Genomic DNA, 15,451 nt, shown 5'->3' on the forward strand with positions numbered 1-15,451 from the left:
CAGCTGGGCTAAGCCGTTCATGCAGCATTTAGGGAGTGCCTGCTGCATGCCTGGCACTTTGCTGGGCTCTGAGATCAAGACAGAGCCCCGACTCCTGGGATGCTCTCCCGCTGTGGGGGACAGACAGCAGACGTGGGAACACCAGGGGGGATAAGGTTGCGGCAGCCGTGAAACCAGGTGACGTGACAGGGAGAGCGCAGGGGGCCCGTCGGGTGTGGGGCCTGGAGGGGTTCTGTGAGGAGGCGACATCGCGGCTCTGAGTGTCGCCGGGAGGGGCCCAGGGCAGGGGAGTGGAAGCCGAGGGGAAGCAGGGGCAGAGCACCCGAGGTCAGCGCTGGAGCCTGGAGACCGGGACGGAGCCGGGTGGGAACTCTGGGTTGTATGCGGAGTGCCCCCCGGGAGGCTGCAGGCGGGGCAGGGAGAGGCGTTTAAACAAATGTCCTGTGGCTGCGGTGCCGAGGGTGGGCCGTCGGGCGGCCGTGCACATCCCCGCACGTCCCCGCGGAGGTGGCCCTCGCTCCGTACGGGTGGCTGTGAGTGTGGGGAGGAGGACTTGGTGTGCGGCTGCTGGGAGCTTGGTGGGAGCGTTTGTGTGGCCCGGAGAGGGTGGGGCCCTGGGAGGGCGGCTGGGATTTCCCAAGAGGAGTCCGCCCTGGCCGTCAGTGTGGTTCAGGCTCCTGGGACCCCGGCGGGGCAGCTGTGCAGAAGGTGTGCTTAGCTCTGCCAGGCAGGGAAATGGGACCCCCTACTGGCCCCCGCTGGGCGCGGAGGCTAATAGCACAGGGTGCATATGTTGTGCCCCGTCCAGAACGTCCTCCCGAAGCCGGACCCCTCGTCCCTCAGCCCAGGACGCCATCCGTACACTGCGCTCCCAGGGCAGGACCGCTGCTCGCCACGCCGTGGGTCTGGAGCCTCCCGGCCCTTACTCTCACCGAGCTGCCGAGTGGAGCGCGGAACATCTTTCCGGAGCCTGAGCGTGGGGTTGGCCAGGTCCGAGGGCCTCAGTAGTGTCTAATGCTGTGAACTTGAGCACGTCCTCGAACCTACCGAGGGCTGGTCTTTTCTGTGCCAGGGCAGGGATGACAGGCGTCGCGACCGTGGAAGGCGAAAGCCTGTGTAGGCCACGTGGCCCGGGCCCACAGGTGGCAGGCGTACTTCTCATCCATGCTGACCGGGCACCCAGTTACCACCAGGCCACGATGGGGTGACTTCTGTTAGCGCCACGAGAGGGATCACCCACGGAAGGCAGTGCCTGGCCCCAAGGACAGACACTGGTGGCCACCCTCTGTCTCTGTGGCAGACGGAGGGGTTTGAGGTGTGAACCCAGTCCATCACAGCCAGAGACGCTTCTTGGGGGCGTCCCAGGACCCGCAGGGAGGGCGCCTTCGCTCTCCTTTGCAGGGGTCTGTAGTGGTGGGACTGGGCGTTGCGGGTCAGCAGAGTGTGTGGGAACCGCTACGGAGTGATGCAGGAGGAACGCAGATGGGGGGCGGGGGGCTTGATTCCGCCCGGGGCCACCAGGCAGGCGCACTGACCCAGACCCCTAATGGGAAGACCCCCATCTGCCCTCACCCGGGACCCAAGCAGGTCATGGGAATAGGTAGGCTCCAGGCTGTGGGCAGCGGCTGGGCAGGGGGCTCGGGCTGGTTTGCAGCCCAGGTTCTCTGGTCACCATGTGGCTGGAGTGAGCACAGTCTGGGGTTTCTGCGAGCGACCCCGCCTGCTAGAGCCTGATGGCTGAGCCCCCAGGAGTCTGGTCAGGGGACCTGCCAGTCCTGGTGGGGCCTCTGAACTGCCGGGGGGGGGGCGGGGGCGCGGGGGAGTCCACCGGGGGCGCTCAGCTTCCCCATCTCTCAGGGTGGGGGTTGGTCCTTCTGGCACCAGAGTACAAGGACTGGGTCACAGTGGGAAAGTACGTTCTGGAGAAGAGAGGAAGAAACCAGCAACGATCTAGCGTTTCGATGATAGGAAACGGCTCTGTCGCATGTCCTGAGACTGCATGCGATCTGCCCGGAGAGGCAGGAGGCCCGCGTTGCCTGGGCTTGCTCTGTGCCAGGCGCGGGCCCCGTCTGTGCCGCTTCCCTGGCAGGTGTCTGGCAGCTGACATTCGCGGGGGAACCTGGGGACCAGAGAGGCCAAACGGCCTGTCAGGGTCGCTGCAGGCTGTGCGAGGGCAGAAACCCGGGGCTTTCCCACCAGAGCCCAAGAGCCTTTTGTCCTCCTGCGAGAAGGGTGGCGACAGAGCTCTAGGGACCCTAAAGAAACACTTATTTGTCATAAAAGAAGAGGCTCCGCAAAGATCACGGGAGCACAGATCTGCCTGATGACGGGCTCCGCTGGGCGCGGGGGGGTGGGGGCCTCCCCTGCCGGCCGCCGAGGCTGGTTGGCACAGGGCAGCTGTTCCTTTAAGTCGGGTTCTCCGTGGGAATTGCCGCAGCCTGGGGTGGGGGTGGGGGCTGCTGGCCGAGGGTGGTGCCAGCCTCCGGAGCTCCCTCCAGAGCCCGGCTGTCTGCTCCCAGCCCAGACGCGGTGACGCTGCCTCTCAAAGGGCTTTCCTTCCCTGCGAAGCTGCTGATTCATGCGCACTGCGGTCGGCTGGGCTGTGGGACCGGGGGCCGGGGCTCTTGGGCTCTGCTGGGTGGAGGCACTGGGCCTGGCAGGAGGTGTCCTTGAGCTCCTGTCCCCTGGCTGGGAGTGGGGGGAGTCGGGGGGTGGTGATGAGGGAGCAGGGGGCTCTGGACATCACAGACCAGAAGTGTAGGTTGGGGGAGGGGAGGAGAGGGAGACAGGGCTTGGCCAAGGTCACATGTAAGGGCCAGGTTGACTCGTCCTCTCTCACTCTTCGCCTCCCTCGCAGGGTGCTTCAAGGATGACCGCATCGTCTTCTGGACTTGGATGTTCTCTACCTACTTCATGGAGAAATGGGCGCCGCGGCAGGACGACATGCTTTTCTACGTGCGCCGGAAGCTGGCGTACCCAGGCAGTGAGGCCAGCGTGGACGGGAGGAAGGTGAGCGGCCCCCTCCGGCCCCAGCCAAGCATCCTCCGGGGTCTGCCCATAGCTGCCCATAGCTTCCCTGCAGACCTCCAGCAGGTCCCAAGGGGGAAACGCAGTTGACTGAGCACGTCGTGGGAGCCAGGAGCTGTGTGGAGACTGGGGCGGGGCGAAGCTTTTCCCGCCGCCCTTCACCAGGACCCTGAGAGGCAGGGATGACATCACTGTTGTCCCTTTGAGGGGACAGGTTTAGAGGCGAGGTGGTTTGACCAGCATACTATTAAGTCCATCAACAGGAGAGCAAAGATTTGAACCCAGAGTCTAGGGTCCTCCCTGGCCAGCGGCAGGCTGAGCGGCCTCGAAGATGAGGAGGAGGCCTGGCGGTTCTGAGCCCTCGCCATGCAGCAGACGCCGTGCTCGGCTCTTTCCTTCTCGAAGCTCTTATGTCCTCCCTGTAACTCAGCGGGGCAGGTGGGGAGCCCGGGGACTTGGGGCGAAGGGGCTCGGCTGAGCCATTTCATCCACCACATTTAAGCGTGTGGAGGAATTAGTAAAACAGCCTTCATGTGTTCCCTTCTGTTTTTCAGAAACGCTACTAGCTTCTAGAATGTGTAAGCACCTTATGTCGAACAGGGGAATGCACTGTTTTCCTTTAATCACAAAAACGGGAGGGTGAGGGACTCTGGTCTGGAACTCAGAGCCATGGTGGCTCCAAGTCCAGAGCCCTCTGGTCCCTGGGCCGCGGCTTGGGAGCTGCAGCCCACATGTCAAGTATTGGAGCTTGTCCCTGCTTGTCCCTGTTCGCGGAGCTTGACACACAGGGTCTGGGAGTTCTGTGTATGGACAGGCCTGGTGCCTTCTGCAGAGGAGACACAGTGGCTTGCGTGCTGGCCGCCAGAGAGCTGGTCTGGCTGGCTTGTGGGACATGCAGGAAGGCCCAGGGTTGGCCTGGGTCCTGGGGTGTTCACGTGGTATGCCAGCCGCCGGCTGCGGGACCGAGCGTTGTCCCTGGGACCCAGGAGCGCATCATAGAGCCAGTACCAAAGGGTAAATCCAGTTACTGGAAGGGACAGAAATGGTCAGCAGAGGCCACATGGGTGAGGTGAGCCTTCAGGAAGGAAAGAGCTTTCCCAGACGAAGGGACAGTAACCCCAATCGTGGGCCTGAAGCTTGTCAAAGCCCCTTCGTTCGGGTGGCCCGTGCTGGTACCATGTGGCCCCGGGTAGAAAGGCGGGAGCAGAGACAAGGTCAGCTCGGGCCAGATCATGTGGATGCTGAAGGCCATGCCTCGGAGTTCGGGTCGGTCCCTGGAGCTCTGAGCAAGTGAGGAAGGGGGACGTGGTCAGAGTTCCGTTTAGCTCCTGCGCAGCAGCTGGAGGAACGACTGAGGTTGGAGCAGAGGCAGGGGAGGGGGTGGGGAGCAAGGGAGTGCGGCGGGCGGCACAAAGGCCAGGGGCATAGGCTCCACCAGCAGGGCTCCGGGTGACTGGACGCGGGCCTGCGGGAAGGCTCCACGTGACAGCCGGGTCGCTGCCATGGGCTCAGGGTAGGTCCAGTGCTGTCAGAGGAGGGCAGGGTTCGGTGTTGGACAGGCTGAGTCCTAGGCGCCAGGGAGCCTAGACGCCAGATTCCGGTGTCTTCTGGTGGCGGGTCTCCTGTCTGACACTCAGCAGAGACTCAGGGACAGAGGCAGGGCTGCAGGACCGATGGCTCCAAGATGGTCCCTGGGGCACGGGAATGTGTGGGAAAAGGAGGGGGACTTGGAGGCGGGATAGTCACAGAGGCCTAGGACAGAGCTCCGAGCTAGCCTGACACTGGAGGGACTAGCAGGAGACCAAGTGGCAGGCCAGGTAGGGGTGCCGGGAGGAAGGGGCGTGACCAGCGGGGAGGTGAGACCTGAGGAGCCAAGTCCGGCAGGACGAGAAGGGGGACAGGCCGATGGACCTGGGACCAGAGGCTGGGGAGGCGTGGGCAGAGCAGCCTCAGCGGTGGGCAGGGACTGCCCCCTGGAAGGGAGGAAGAGAAGGCCGCAGCGGGTGGGACTTGGCGGGGCTCGGTGTTGGAGGACAGGCCCGTGAGCCGAGCGGCCCTGGACCTGGCCCAGAGCTCCGCCGTCCCTGCTCGCTGTGCCTGCTCTGTCGGGGGCTGTCGTGGACAGACCAGCTTTTCCAGCTTTGTCTGCCCCGACTTGCCGCTCAGCCTGGCCTGCTATGGGGGCTGGGCAGTTGCTCGGTGAGGTTAAGGTCCTTCCATTGCGCACACCTGGGAGGCCAGGTGTGTGGGGTAGTGTGACCACAGGAGTCTCCTGGCAGAGGGTGGCGAGCCCCTAGGGAGCCTCACTGCTAGAGACACCCACCGTGGGCATGCTGTCCTCCCTCAGCTCAGCCCAGGGGCGCAGGCTTCTAGCGCCAGGGCTCACCTGCACAACTGGAACGGGGCCGTTCTGCCCGAGGGCACGCAGCGAGGGTACAGCCTGCGCCCTTGGCCCCTCGGCATCTGCTGGAGTTCACGTTGTAGACGTTGGGTTTTGTTTGGGTTTTGTGGGGAGAGGGGGGGTTGGTTTTTGTATGTTTTGCAAAATCTTCATCTTTTCCCAAAGGCAGCCTGCTAAGACCAGAGGCTCTAATAAGGATCAGAGACTCAGCCAGGCCCTGAATTTTGGTGTGGGGAGAGGCCTCAGCTCTGGTTAGGGATGGTTTTCTCAGCCTTGAGTTCTCCAGGAAGCAGGCGGGAGAAGGGAGAGGCCAGGTGAAGAGGTAGCAAGAGAAGTTCCCTGATCCTAACTGCGCAGTTTGGGGCTGGGGTCCCCGGACCGTGTGCAGGCTTCCTGGAAGGTTTGGGGGTGTTGAGGTCCGTTGGGGGAACATGTGGCAGTCCAGCTGTTGATATGCGAGAATGTTCCATCAAACACCGCAGTGAGCCGTAGGCAGCTGCCCCTCCCTGCAGCACTGGGAGCCCAGGGATGACTCAGACCTGGCCCTGTGCTCGGGGAGCCCGCGTCTCCTGGGGCAGACAGACAGCATCACCAGTGATCAGAGCGCTTAGTGCTGCGGTAGTGGGAGAACGGGGTGGGGGGGTGGTGGGAACAGCCGGGAGCCACACAGAGAAGGCTGTGACACCGGGCCTCAGTGCTGTAGGACAGAGAAAGGGGTCCACGGTGGCCTAAGGACAGTCCCACTGGAGGGACCAACCCGTGGGGTGCTGGTGGGGGCGTGCCAGGCACACACGTGACTCGGCACCTCCCCGAGGGGACCCTGTGGTGTCTGTCGTGTTTGGAGGGCAGGGGGTTGGGCAGTGATGTGGGGAGACCCCGCAAGCCCGAAGGGTGCAGCGTGGGCAGGGAAGGACAAACCGGAGACTGGACAAGCCGTCCCGGCAGCCTCTCTGCCCCCGCCACTCAAAAGAACAGAGCCAGGAGAGCCCAGGGCAGGCGCCTGCGCACTGTGGCCTCTCTGCGGCAAGCCAGGGCCGCCTCCCGCCCCCTCCCCAGCCTGCCGCAGAGCTGGTACCCGGTTGCCATAGCAACCTGCGGGCTTCCTGCGCTAGGCCCAGGGTGGTGGTGGTGGGCGGATGGGTGGACGGTCGCCTCCAGGCAGATTGAACAGAAGCAGTGTGGGTGGGACAGGCGGCTGGGATCCCCACGCCGAGCTGCCGGGGCTCTAGGGACCACCTCGGAGGCTCCTTCTCAATGGACTTGGGGCCGCACAGCCGGAGACGGAGAAGCCAGGCGGGAGTCCGTGTCTGCCTTAGCGGCTGTCCCGGCAGTAGTCAGGGAGAGGGGGCCGGGACTCATCTGTGCCCTGTGCCCCTCAGCGGGCCGAGGCGGAGCCCGAGGTGGAGGTGGAGGTGTACCGGCGCGACTCCAAGAAGCTGCCGGGCCTTGGAGACCCCGACATTGACTGGGAGGAGAGTGTTTGCCTGAACCTCATCCTGCAGAAGGTACACGGCGTGGTGGGGGCCGGGCTCCGGGGGGAGGGCTGTCTGGTGGGGGCGGGTCTCCAGGGGCACGGGGTGGTGGGGGCCGGGCTCCGGGGGGAGGGCTGTGGCGGGGCTGAGGGACAGCAGACCCCTCCACGCGCGGTGTCCTGCGTGCTCCCTTCCAGCTGGACTACATGGTCACCTGTGCCGTGTGCACGCGCACTGATGGGGGGGACATCCACATCCATAAGAAGAAATCCCAGGTAAGCCCCAGGCCTCCTACCTGGGAGCTCAGCCCAGAAGTGGCAGCCTCGTGGCTGCTTAGCATTTGGGTGGGGGAGCCGGCCCTCCCCTCCCCCTCCTTCCTTCCCCGCCTGGAGGGGCAGGTCTGACCAAAACTCCGTCCATCAGGCTTCTTGCAAAGCGGTTCCCTCTGGCTTTGACCTGGGTCTGAGCCATGTGACCACAGGGACTTGTCCCTTGAGTGGCTGTGACCTGGGTACAAGGCAAGGCCTCATCAGTCCTTTAAAACCTCTCCCTTTCAGCAAGTGTTCGCGTCCCCCAGTAAACACCCCATGGACAGCAAGGGGGAGGAATCCAAGATCAGCTACCCCAACATCTTCTTCATGATCGACAGCTTCGAGGAGGTGAGCTCCTCGTGCCCAGCCACGTGTCCCCAAGGGCCCTGCTTAGGGCTTCGAGAAGCCGGCCTCCCTCCCGCCTCACCGCCCTGCAGCCCGGCAAAGGCGGTGGGCAGCGGGGGCATCCTGACTCCTACCCCCTTGGCTCCCGCTGTTCCTGACGCTGGACTGGAGCCGGTGGGATTCACCTCCCTCGGAGCCTGTTTTCTCATCTGTAAAATAAGTGTCGTGATCATGTGTCCATTGGGGTCGAAGATCACACGAGCTCGTGAATGGGAGAACGCGTCATAAACACCCATAAAAAGGGCTGCCCGGGCAGGAGGCGTCATTAGGGTGGCGAGGAAACTCCAAACTGGTGCCTCCACGCTGCGGGATGCTAGGGTGTCAGAGGGGGTGGGGCTGTGGAAGCTTCTGGGCCAAGCTTCTGTGCTCAGGCTGGGAAAACTAGGTCTCATGGCAGAAAGTGACTCACCCGGTGCCCTGCCCCTGCCCAGCTCCTGCTCTGCTGCTCTCTGCCGCCACCAAGGTCCCCATAGTGGTGCCTGTACTCCCCTAGGGGCGGTCAGGACCCCAGGGAAGACTCAGGAAGAAGGGAGCCCGTGTTTCAGGGTCTCTCCTCGATGGGCTGCTGCCTTGAAGCCCCTCCGGCTCGGAGGACTAAGTGCCGTCCCCAGGCTGGCACGGCCTGTATGTGGCAGAGCCAAGATTTGAACCGGAGTCCGTGTGACCTTGAAGTTGGGTCCATGCCCCAGGCCCTGGAGCCGTGATGCCGGCGGGTGGGCGGGCGGGCCACAGGAGGTGGAGCCAGGAGCCAGGCCGCGGGCTCCGTGGGGGCAGCTGTCTTCCTTGTGCCCCGTCCCAGGTGTTCAGCGACATGACCGTGGGGGAGGGAGAGATGGTCTGCGTGGAGCTGGTGGCCAGTGACAAAACCAACCTGTTCCAAGGGGTCATCTTTCAGGGCTCCATCCGCTACGAAGCCCTCAAGAAGGTGTACGACAACCGAGTAAGTGTGAGGACCCCCCCACCCCTGGGCCTCTGTCTTTGCCCAGCTCCTCAGAGCCCCTACGGCCCCCCAAGTTCCTCGTAGGTGGCTCAGGGCCTGCATTCTGGTGCGTCGCTCCTCAGTCTGGGCACACTGGGTCAGAGGGACAGCGGCCCCACCCTGTGTGCAAACACTCCCAAAACAGAACCTGGCTGGTGGGGCAGGGGTGGAATGCAGGTGGACGGGCCTCTCTCCTGCAGCTGGTCCCCCCAGGGAAGGCGTGGGGGTGGTCTCGGGCTCCCCCGGGGTTGGCTATGTGCCCAGCCTGGCGCTTCGCCTGCTGCGAGGCGTGGGTCGTCGGGCGGTGGGAGGAGCATCTGCCTGACCCCCAAGCATTCTTGCACGACCCTGCCTGCTGGGGGGTCCCCGGCCCCCAGAGGAAAGCGGGTAGCCCTCAGGGGCTGCTCTTTGGGGGATGGTCATCCTCATGACTCCGTGTCCCCAGGAAGAAGCCACCCCTATGGGCGCTGACTCGGGCCATCTCCCCATGTCTGCAGGTGAGCGTGGCTGCCCGGATGGCACAGAAGATGTCGTTCGGCTTCTACAAGTACAACAACATGGAGTTCGTGCGCATGAAGGGGCCACAGGGCAAGGGCCACGCGGAGATGGCCGTCAGCCGCGTGTCTACTGGGGACACGTCCCCCTGCGGGACTGAAGAGGATTCCAGCCCGGCCTCACCCATGCACGAGCGGGTAAGGGCTGCACAGCTCGGGGAGGGGCCTTCCGTGCCTCGGATCCGCTTCCCAACGCCTCCCTGGTCTTTAAAGTCCCCCGGTGAGTAGGTGTCATTGTCCCACCCTCTGGGGAGCAGGCCGAGATGCAGAGAGGGCAGTGGCTTGCCCAAGGTCACCCAGCAGGTCAGGGCGTGGTCTCTGCTTCCCTGAGCTGCTGCAGCTGGGCCCAGCCGAAGGGACCCCCGGCTGCTCCCGGCCCCTGCCTCACCGGGCCCTGCTGGCCGGGCGTGCGCCCACGACGGGCCTGCCCCGGGGAGCGCCCTGGGATGCTTATGGGCCGGCCTCCCCTCCTGCCCCGTGAGGCTCGGCGGCAAGAGAGCACAGGGTCCGGAGCCGCCCAGCTCTTCCCTCTGCCCAGCCCCCTGTTCACAAGGTGTCGTGCACCTTCAAGTGCTGGGGGTCCCCGCAGCAGCTCCGTGGGTAGACATGGAAACTCGGGCTTGCCGGATGGACTGGTGCCACTGTCGGTCCCATGGCTCTGGTGTGATAGCACCGAGCCCTTGAGCCCGACTCTTTCTAGGACACCGTCCTTCCCCGGGGGTGGGAAGCCGAGGTCAGGGGCAGCTTTGTTCCCCGGGGCCCCAGTGGGGTCAGGGCTAGGGCAGGAGAAAGTCTTGAGCCCCCAGCTGCTCTAGCCTGCTCGGAGCCGCAGGTCTCCGAAGGGACAGGTAGGTGGGGGGTGGTGGTCCGGGGAGCAGCCTTGGCCAGCCCGTCTGCAGGAAGGGACTTTGGGGTGAGACTGTGTGGGCTGGAGTCTGGGCGCTGCCGCTCCAGTGACCTGGGGCAGGTCTCGGCCTGTTTTCTCACCCAGAAACGGGGAGCACTGGTGTTGGGAGGCTCGGGGAGCTGTAACACAGCGGCTGACACGGGTGGGACCCTGGGGTGCTTCCCTAGCCACTGGCTCCCCTTGGCTGTTGACCCGCTGGGGGAAGTGACGGAGGGCGTGAAGCGTGCCGCCCTGCTGACGTGCCCGGGACGAGCAAGCGTGTGTTTGCTAGACTTTTCGTTCTGTAAAACTGTTAGCCGTGCCCGTCTCCCGGTCCCACAGCACATTTCTTCCTCTTCTTTATGTCCTTTCTTGTTTGTTTTCTTCTGCAATGACTGTGATTGGAAAGCCGAATAAAAACAACCCGGGCTAGTTTTTGCAGACGTGGGTGAGGGTTCCGGGCGGGGGACCTCCCTCATCTTGTGAGTGGAGGTTGTGGATACATTTCTGAGCTGATTTGGGAGAAATGGAGTCTGATTCTACTCCATGGTCCTGAGTTGCCCACCGAGGCCCTGCAGAAACCCTGCGGCCTGAGCTCCAGCGGGGCTGGTTTGGCCGGGTGCCACCTCTGGCCATGCGTTTGCTGAGCGACCACAGATACGGCACCACAGCTGCTGAGCCTGGCTCTTCCCACACACCGAATGGAAGTGGGACTCGCTCCCTCCCAGGGTGGCCGTTGGGGGCGAAGGCCAAGGTGCCTGGCTCAGGGGAACAAGGAGGCCCAGGGTCAAGGGAGGGGACCTGCCAGGGTCACGCAGCTGCGAGTGGCAGGGCCTGACCTCCTGGGGGCTGCTCAGGCCCCCGCCACCTCTGTGCTTACTGTCCCGTGTCCCCCGTTTCCAGAGGGCCCTTTGTAACCAGCGCACGACAAATGCAGATTCTGTGTGTATTGTGGTTTCTGGTGTTTTGTTTTTTTTCTATCTTTGGAAAACCTTCCCTGGCTTATGGGAGGACCGTCTGGAGCCCAGCGGCCGCCGGGACTTTGGTGGATGTCGGAAGCCGTGACGAGGAGGCTGATGGGACTTCCTGAAGTCTCAGTCCCAGCTCACCTTGTTCCTCAGATTCTTGTTTGCATGGGGAGGAGGGAGGAGATGGGCCAAGTTCCCTCTGCCTGGAACGCCCTTCCCCCCCTTCTTCACCTGGCGAACTCCTACTCGTCCTTCAAGACCCATCTCGAGCAGCGTCTCCTCCAGGAAGCCTTTCCTGATTTCCCAGGCTGTGGACCCCTTTTGCTCGGTGCTCCCCTGTATCCTGTGCTTCCCTTTCTCTGTCTAAGCAAGCAGCCTTCAGTTTGTGGCTGTCACTTTCCGAGTCTATCACCCCTCACCAGACTGTGAGCTCCTTGAGGGCAGGGAGCAGTGTTGTGTGCCTGTCTGTCTCCTGTGCTGCCCCTGCCTGACCCTGCGTGGCTGTGCAGAACGTTTGCTCAACAGTGTGGTTACAAGCCCAGGGGATGGAAGCCTGGGCCGCTCTGCCTTTGCCCTCCACGAGAGGGCGCTGGGGCGGAGAGGGATGGGGTGGGGGCATCTTAGCCAAGGGGAAGGAATTGGGGTGAAGAGTATGGCCTTAGGAGGCAGAAGACCTGGGCTGAATCCTGGTTTTGCCCCTGTCCTGTTGGGTGACCTTGGGCAGGTCAAGGCCGCTGTACCACCTTCATTTCCTCGCTGGTTGCACGGGCTTCCTACCAATTCCCGTCTGGCGGATCAGCGGGAGGCTTCCGTGGGAGGGCTTGAGCGGCATCAGCAGCTGGTCTGGCTTCGGGCCGGCCGGTGTTGGGGGCCCGCGGAGGGCAGCTGGCTCGTGCTCAGCCCAGGAGGCCGGCCCGCCGGCAGGTGGTGTCAGGGGCCCCAGCGGTGGTCGGGCTGCGCCAGTGACTATGGCTCTTTGTCTCCAGGTGACCTCCTTCAGCACGCCCCCCACCCCAGAGCGGAACAACCGGCCCGCTTTCTTCTCCCCGTCCCTCAAGAGGAAGGTGCCCCGGAACCGGATCGCGGAGATGAAGAAGTCGCACTCGGCCAACGACAGTGAGGAGCTTTTCCGCGAGGACAACGGCGGGGGTGAGCGCCTTGCTCATGACCAAGGGCCTGCTGCGGCCCTCCCGGACCCTCTGGGTTCACCTGTGTGTTCACATCTTGGGGGCTGGTGGGTGCCAGGGGCCCCTCAGGGCTGGGGATGGAGCTGCAGACGGACAGACAGAAATCCCTGCCTCAAGGAGCTCCCAGTCTGGGGTCAGAATAGGGGGCAAGGACAGGAGGCTTGAGGCTTTCCCTGATGTTGATGGACTGCTCCACACAGAGGGCTCTAGAAGCCGGTGCCCAGTGAGGTGAGCTCTCGGGCCCGTGCCTGCCTTCGTGCCTTGTCAGCCTCCTGCTCTGGGTCCTCCTCAGGGCCCTCCCTCCCTCCAGGACGTGCCTCGGGGCACCCCTGAGGCTCTCCTCCGGGCTCCCCCACCCTCTGGTGGCCTCCAGAACGTCTCTGCCTGAAGCCCGTGGGGGTCCCTGCAACCCATGAGCCAGAGAGAGTGGGGGTCACCCTCATCTAAGCAGCAGGAAGCCACCAAGAGGGTTTAGGCAGGGTAGTGACAGGATCAGATTAGCTACTGAAATACTGCTCAGCCGTCCCTGTGGAGAAGGACTGTAGGGGGGCAGGCTGCCCCCAGAGACAAGGCGTGGCACCCCACGTGTGTGCTGGGGGCTGAGGGGGTGGCCGACAGCACAGGGGGGCCCTGGCCAGAGCTGGGGCTGTGACCTTGAACGGAAGAGACATTGGTCCTTATTTGGAGCACTGGGGCCCAGAGACAGACGCCCTGGCCTTGACCTGCTCTAGTGTGCACTTGGGCAAGTGCCGTCCCCACCTCGGCTCCTTTCCCAATGAGTAGGGAAGGGCTGATGACCACCCAGCCTGCCTCCCTGGGTGACCCAGCGGATGGCTCCTCCCAGCCCTGCCCTGGGCACTGCAGACTGGTGGTACCGTGTTGCAGTGACAGACGGGGTCACAGGGAAGCAGAGAAATGACACAGGCGACAAGCCAGAACCCACACGAGAGCCTCTCCAGGGCAGGGGAGGGGAGGGAAGGGCTGGATAGGGATGGGGGAGTCGGGGTCCCAGGCCAGGGCTGCAGCTCTGGGGCGGGTGTGGGCCGTGGAGGGGCTGGTGGCAGAGGTGGCTGGTGGGAGGTGCTCTCCTGGTCCTGCGGAGGGGGGGGCCTGCGGCCTGGCCCTGACACGGCCCTCCCCCCACCAGCTGATCTGCATAATGCCACCAACCTCCGGTCTCGGTCCCTGTCCGGCACGGGGCGGTCCCTGGTTGGGTCCTGGCTGAAGCTGAACAGAGCGGATGGCAATTTCCTTCTCTATGCACATCTGACCTACGTCACGTTGCCACTGCATCGGATTTTAACAGGTAGCGTGGGCTGCAGCAGAAAGCCATCGCTCTCTGGGGCGGGGGGTGGGGGGGTGTCGGTAACCCTGACCCCGTTTCAAGTCTGGGACCCGCCAGTGCGTGTCTGCGTCGGGTCCCTCCCGTCCCCCCTTGAATGGCTGCAGAGCCCTGGGGCTGGGGCGGTGTGACTGGCTTGGGGGGAGGTGAGGCGGAGCTCTGGGGGCCTCACTGACCGGGACCCACACTTCCTTGTCTTGGCCGCCCGCCTCCCGCCATCATAGACATCCTGGAAGTTCGGCAGAAGCCCATCCTGATGACCTAGCCGTGTGCAGAGCCTGCGCAGAGCCCCCCAGCCCTGCCCGGCCCTGGGGGTGCTGCCAAGTGCCTACCTGTCCACCGCCACCGGGGTCTTCTGTGACAGCCCAGCGCCAGAGCCGGAGCCAGGCGGGGCCGCTCGCCTCCTGGGGCCAGGGCCGACTCCACGAACACCAGCCCAAACTGAAGTGCCTCTTTCTCCCCCGCCGGCTCGGCTCCTGCACCACCCCCGTGCCCGCCCGCCCGCCCGCGCCCCTCCATCCCCCGGCCCATCTCTGCAGCACCCTCTGCACCCCGAGAGGCCCAGAGATGCCAAGAGGCTGTGAGAGAGCAGAGGAGCGGCCGGTGGCTGGAGCGTGTCCGGACCGACCGCCCCGACGTCTGCGCGCAGACCGCTGGTGGACAGGCCCCCGAGTGTCCGCGCCTCCCCGAGAACTGGCTCACGGTTCCGTCCTGCTGTACCCATGAACTTCCGCGCCCGAGTTAGGCCCGACTTGCCCGCCCTCCCTTGTTTACCGCTTGGTTACACACGGGCGGCCTCGGGGAGCCGGGGCACGCAGCTGTCGGAGGGTTTTGCCCTGGGCTGGGAATACCTCACCCCACGCCCGGTTCCAGAAAGGCCCCAATCCTGCCAGAATGGCCTTTGCTTCCAGCCAAAGAGCACCACCAACATACACACCTCCGCCTTGGAGACATCCCGCGCTGCGCCTCGGCTGGCGTGACCCACAGAATCGGGACTCTGAGAGCAGGTGGGACAGCCTGGTAGTCAGCCAGGAGAGGAGGGTTGGGGGCGGGGGTTGGCCTCCTCCCAGAAGGTTCTAGGTAGAACCTCCATCCTCGGGGACCCGGGGAGGGGATATGCTGTTTTCCTGGAGCTTGCTTTGGCAGAGTGCGCTGGTCCCGTTTCTCAGACCGGCTCACTGAGGCAAAGAGGACTTGACCTCCAGGCGGCTGGCCCAGTGGGTTTGCGCGAGCGGCCTTGTTGGGGCCGGAGGGATTCCCACCTGTGATGGATGACACGCTGTGCTCTTCTCAACACCACGAGCCCTCTCGAGCGGAAGCGTTCCCCTGCCCCACTGGGAATAAACTGTCAGCTGGGTCTCTGTTGCGATGTTGTTTTGTTTGGAGTCCCCAGGAGTATCGGAGGGTTTGCTGTGTGCACGGAGACCCTCTCTGCGGGGAGGAGGGGAGGGCTCCTCCTCCCACTGCTCTATTCTGCACGCTCTGAGGGTTTGCGCTGGGCTCTGGGAACAGGGGCTACCTTGGGGCTTTCTCTGGATTTTATACGCTGTTATTAAAGCCAGCTGTTGCATTTCATTCTGCCTCAGTTGGCTCACCTGTAAAATGGGGCTGATACCACCTACCTCATGAAGCGTCCAGGGTTCTGGTGCACGACTGGGTCAGGCAGCCTCTTGCAGAGCTTGGGTCCGGACAGACTCTCGGACTCTCAGATGCTTCCCCCAGCCGTCCTCTGTGTGGTGGGGCTGGGCTGGAACATTCTCGTCTTCTGTGGCAGTGCCCAGCCCCCGCTTAGCCGAATCCCAGCTGTCTGCACAATTTTACGTTCCAGAGCGGTGTTTCAGGACAGCACAGAGTCGGGCCTCTCCGCCACGTGCTGGGGCAGAGCCTCTGATCCCTGAGCACGGCCCCAAGTTCCAGAA

At 64.0% G+C, this 15,451-nt stretch overlaps 1 protein-coding gene across 5 annotated transcripts in view; it reads left to right on the forward strand.

Moving 5' to 3' along the window:
- KIAA0930 (KIAA0930 ortholog) overlaps positions 1–15,107 on the forward strand; it is a 32,333-nt gene extending 17,226 nt beyond the window's left edge. For 2 of the 5 annotated variants that reach the window (XM_045083712.1, XM_013045116.2), the window contains exons 2-10: positions 2,858–3,009; positions 6,808–6,933; positions 7,098–7,175; positions 7,458–7,559; positions 8,416–8,556; positions 9,093–9,287; positions 11,990–12,152; positions 13,338–13,496; positions 13,757–15,107. In XM_045083712.1, coding sequence (XP_044939647.1) covers positions 2,858–3,009; positions 6,808–6,933; positions 7,098–7,175; positions 7,458–7,559; positions 8,416–8,556; positions 9,093–9,287; positions 11,990–12,152; positions 13,338–13,496; positions 13,757–13,797 — 1,157 coding nt within the window. In that variant the 3' untranslated portion in view covers positions 13,798–15,107. Of the gene's footprint in view, positions 1–2,493; positions 2,664–2,702; positions 2,758–2,857; positions 3,010–6,807; positions 6,934–7,097; positions 7,176–7,457; positions 7,560–8,415; positions 8,557–9,092; positions 9,288–11,989; positions 12,153–13,337; positions 13,497–13,756 lie in introns of those variants that run through there. The other 3 variants (XM_013045117.2, XM_004771124.3, XM_004771125.3) reach the window with 3 other exon arrangements.
- Positions 15,108–15,451: the final 344 nt, after the last annotated feature.

Source organism: Mustela putorius, unplaced genomic scaffold (genome assembly GCF_011764305.1).
Source record: "Mustela putorius furo isolate JIRA1106 unplaced genomic scaffold, ASM1176430v1.1 tig00000738_pilon_pilon_pilon, whole genome shotgun sequence".
NCBI lineage: Eukaryota > Metazoa > Chordata > Mammalia > Carnivora > Mustelidae > Mustela > Mustela putorius.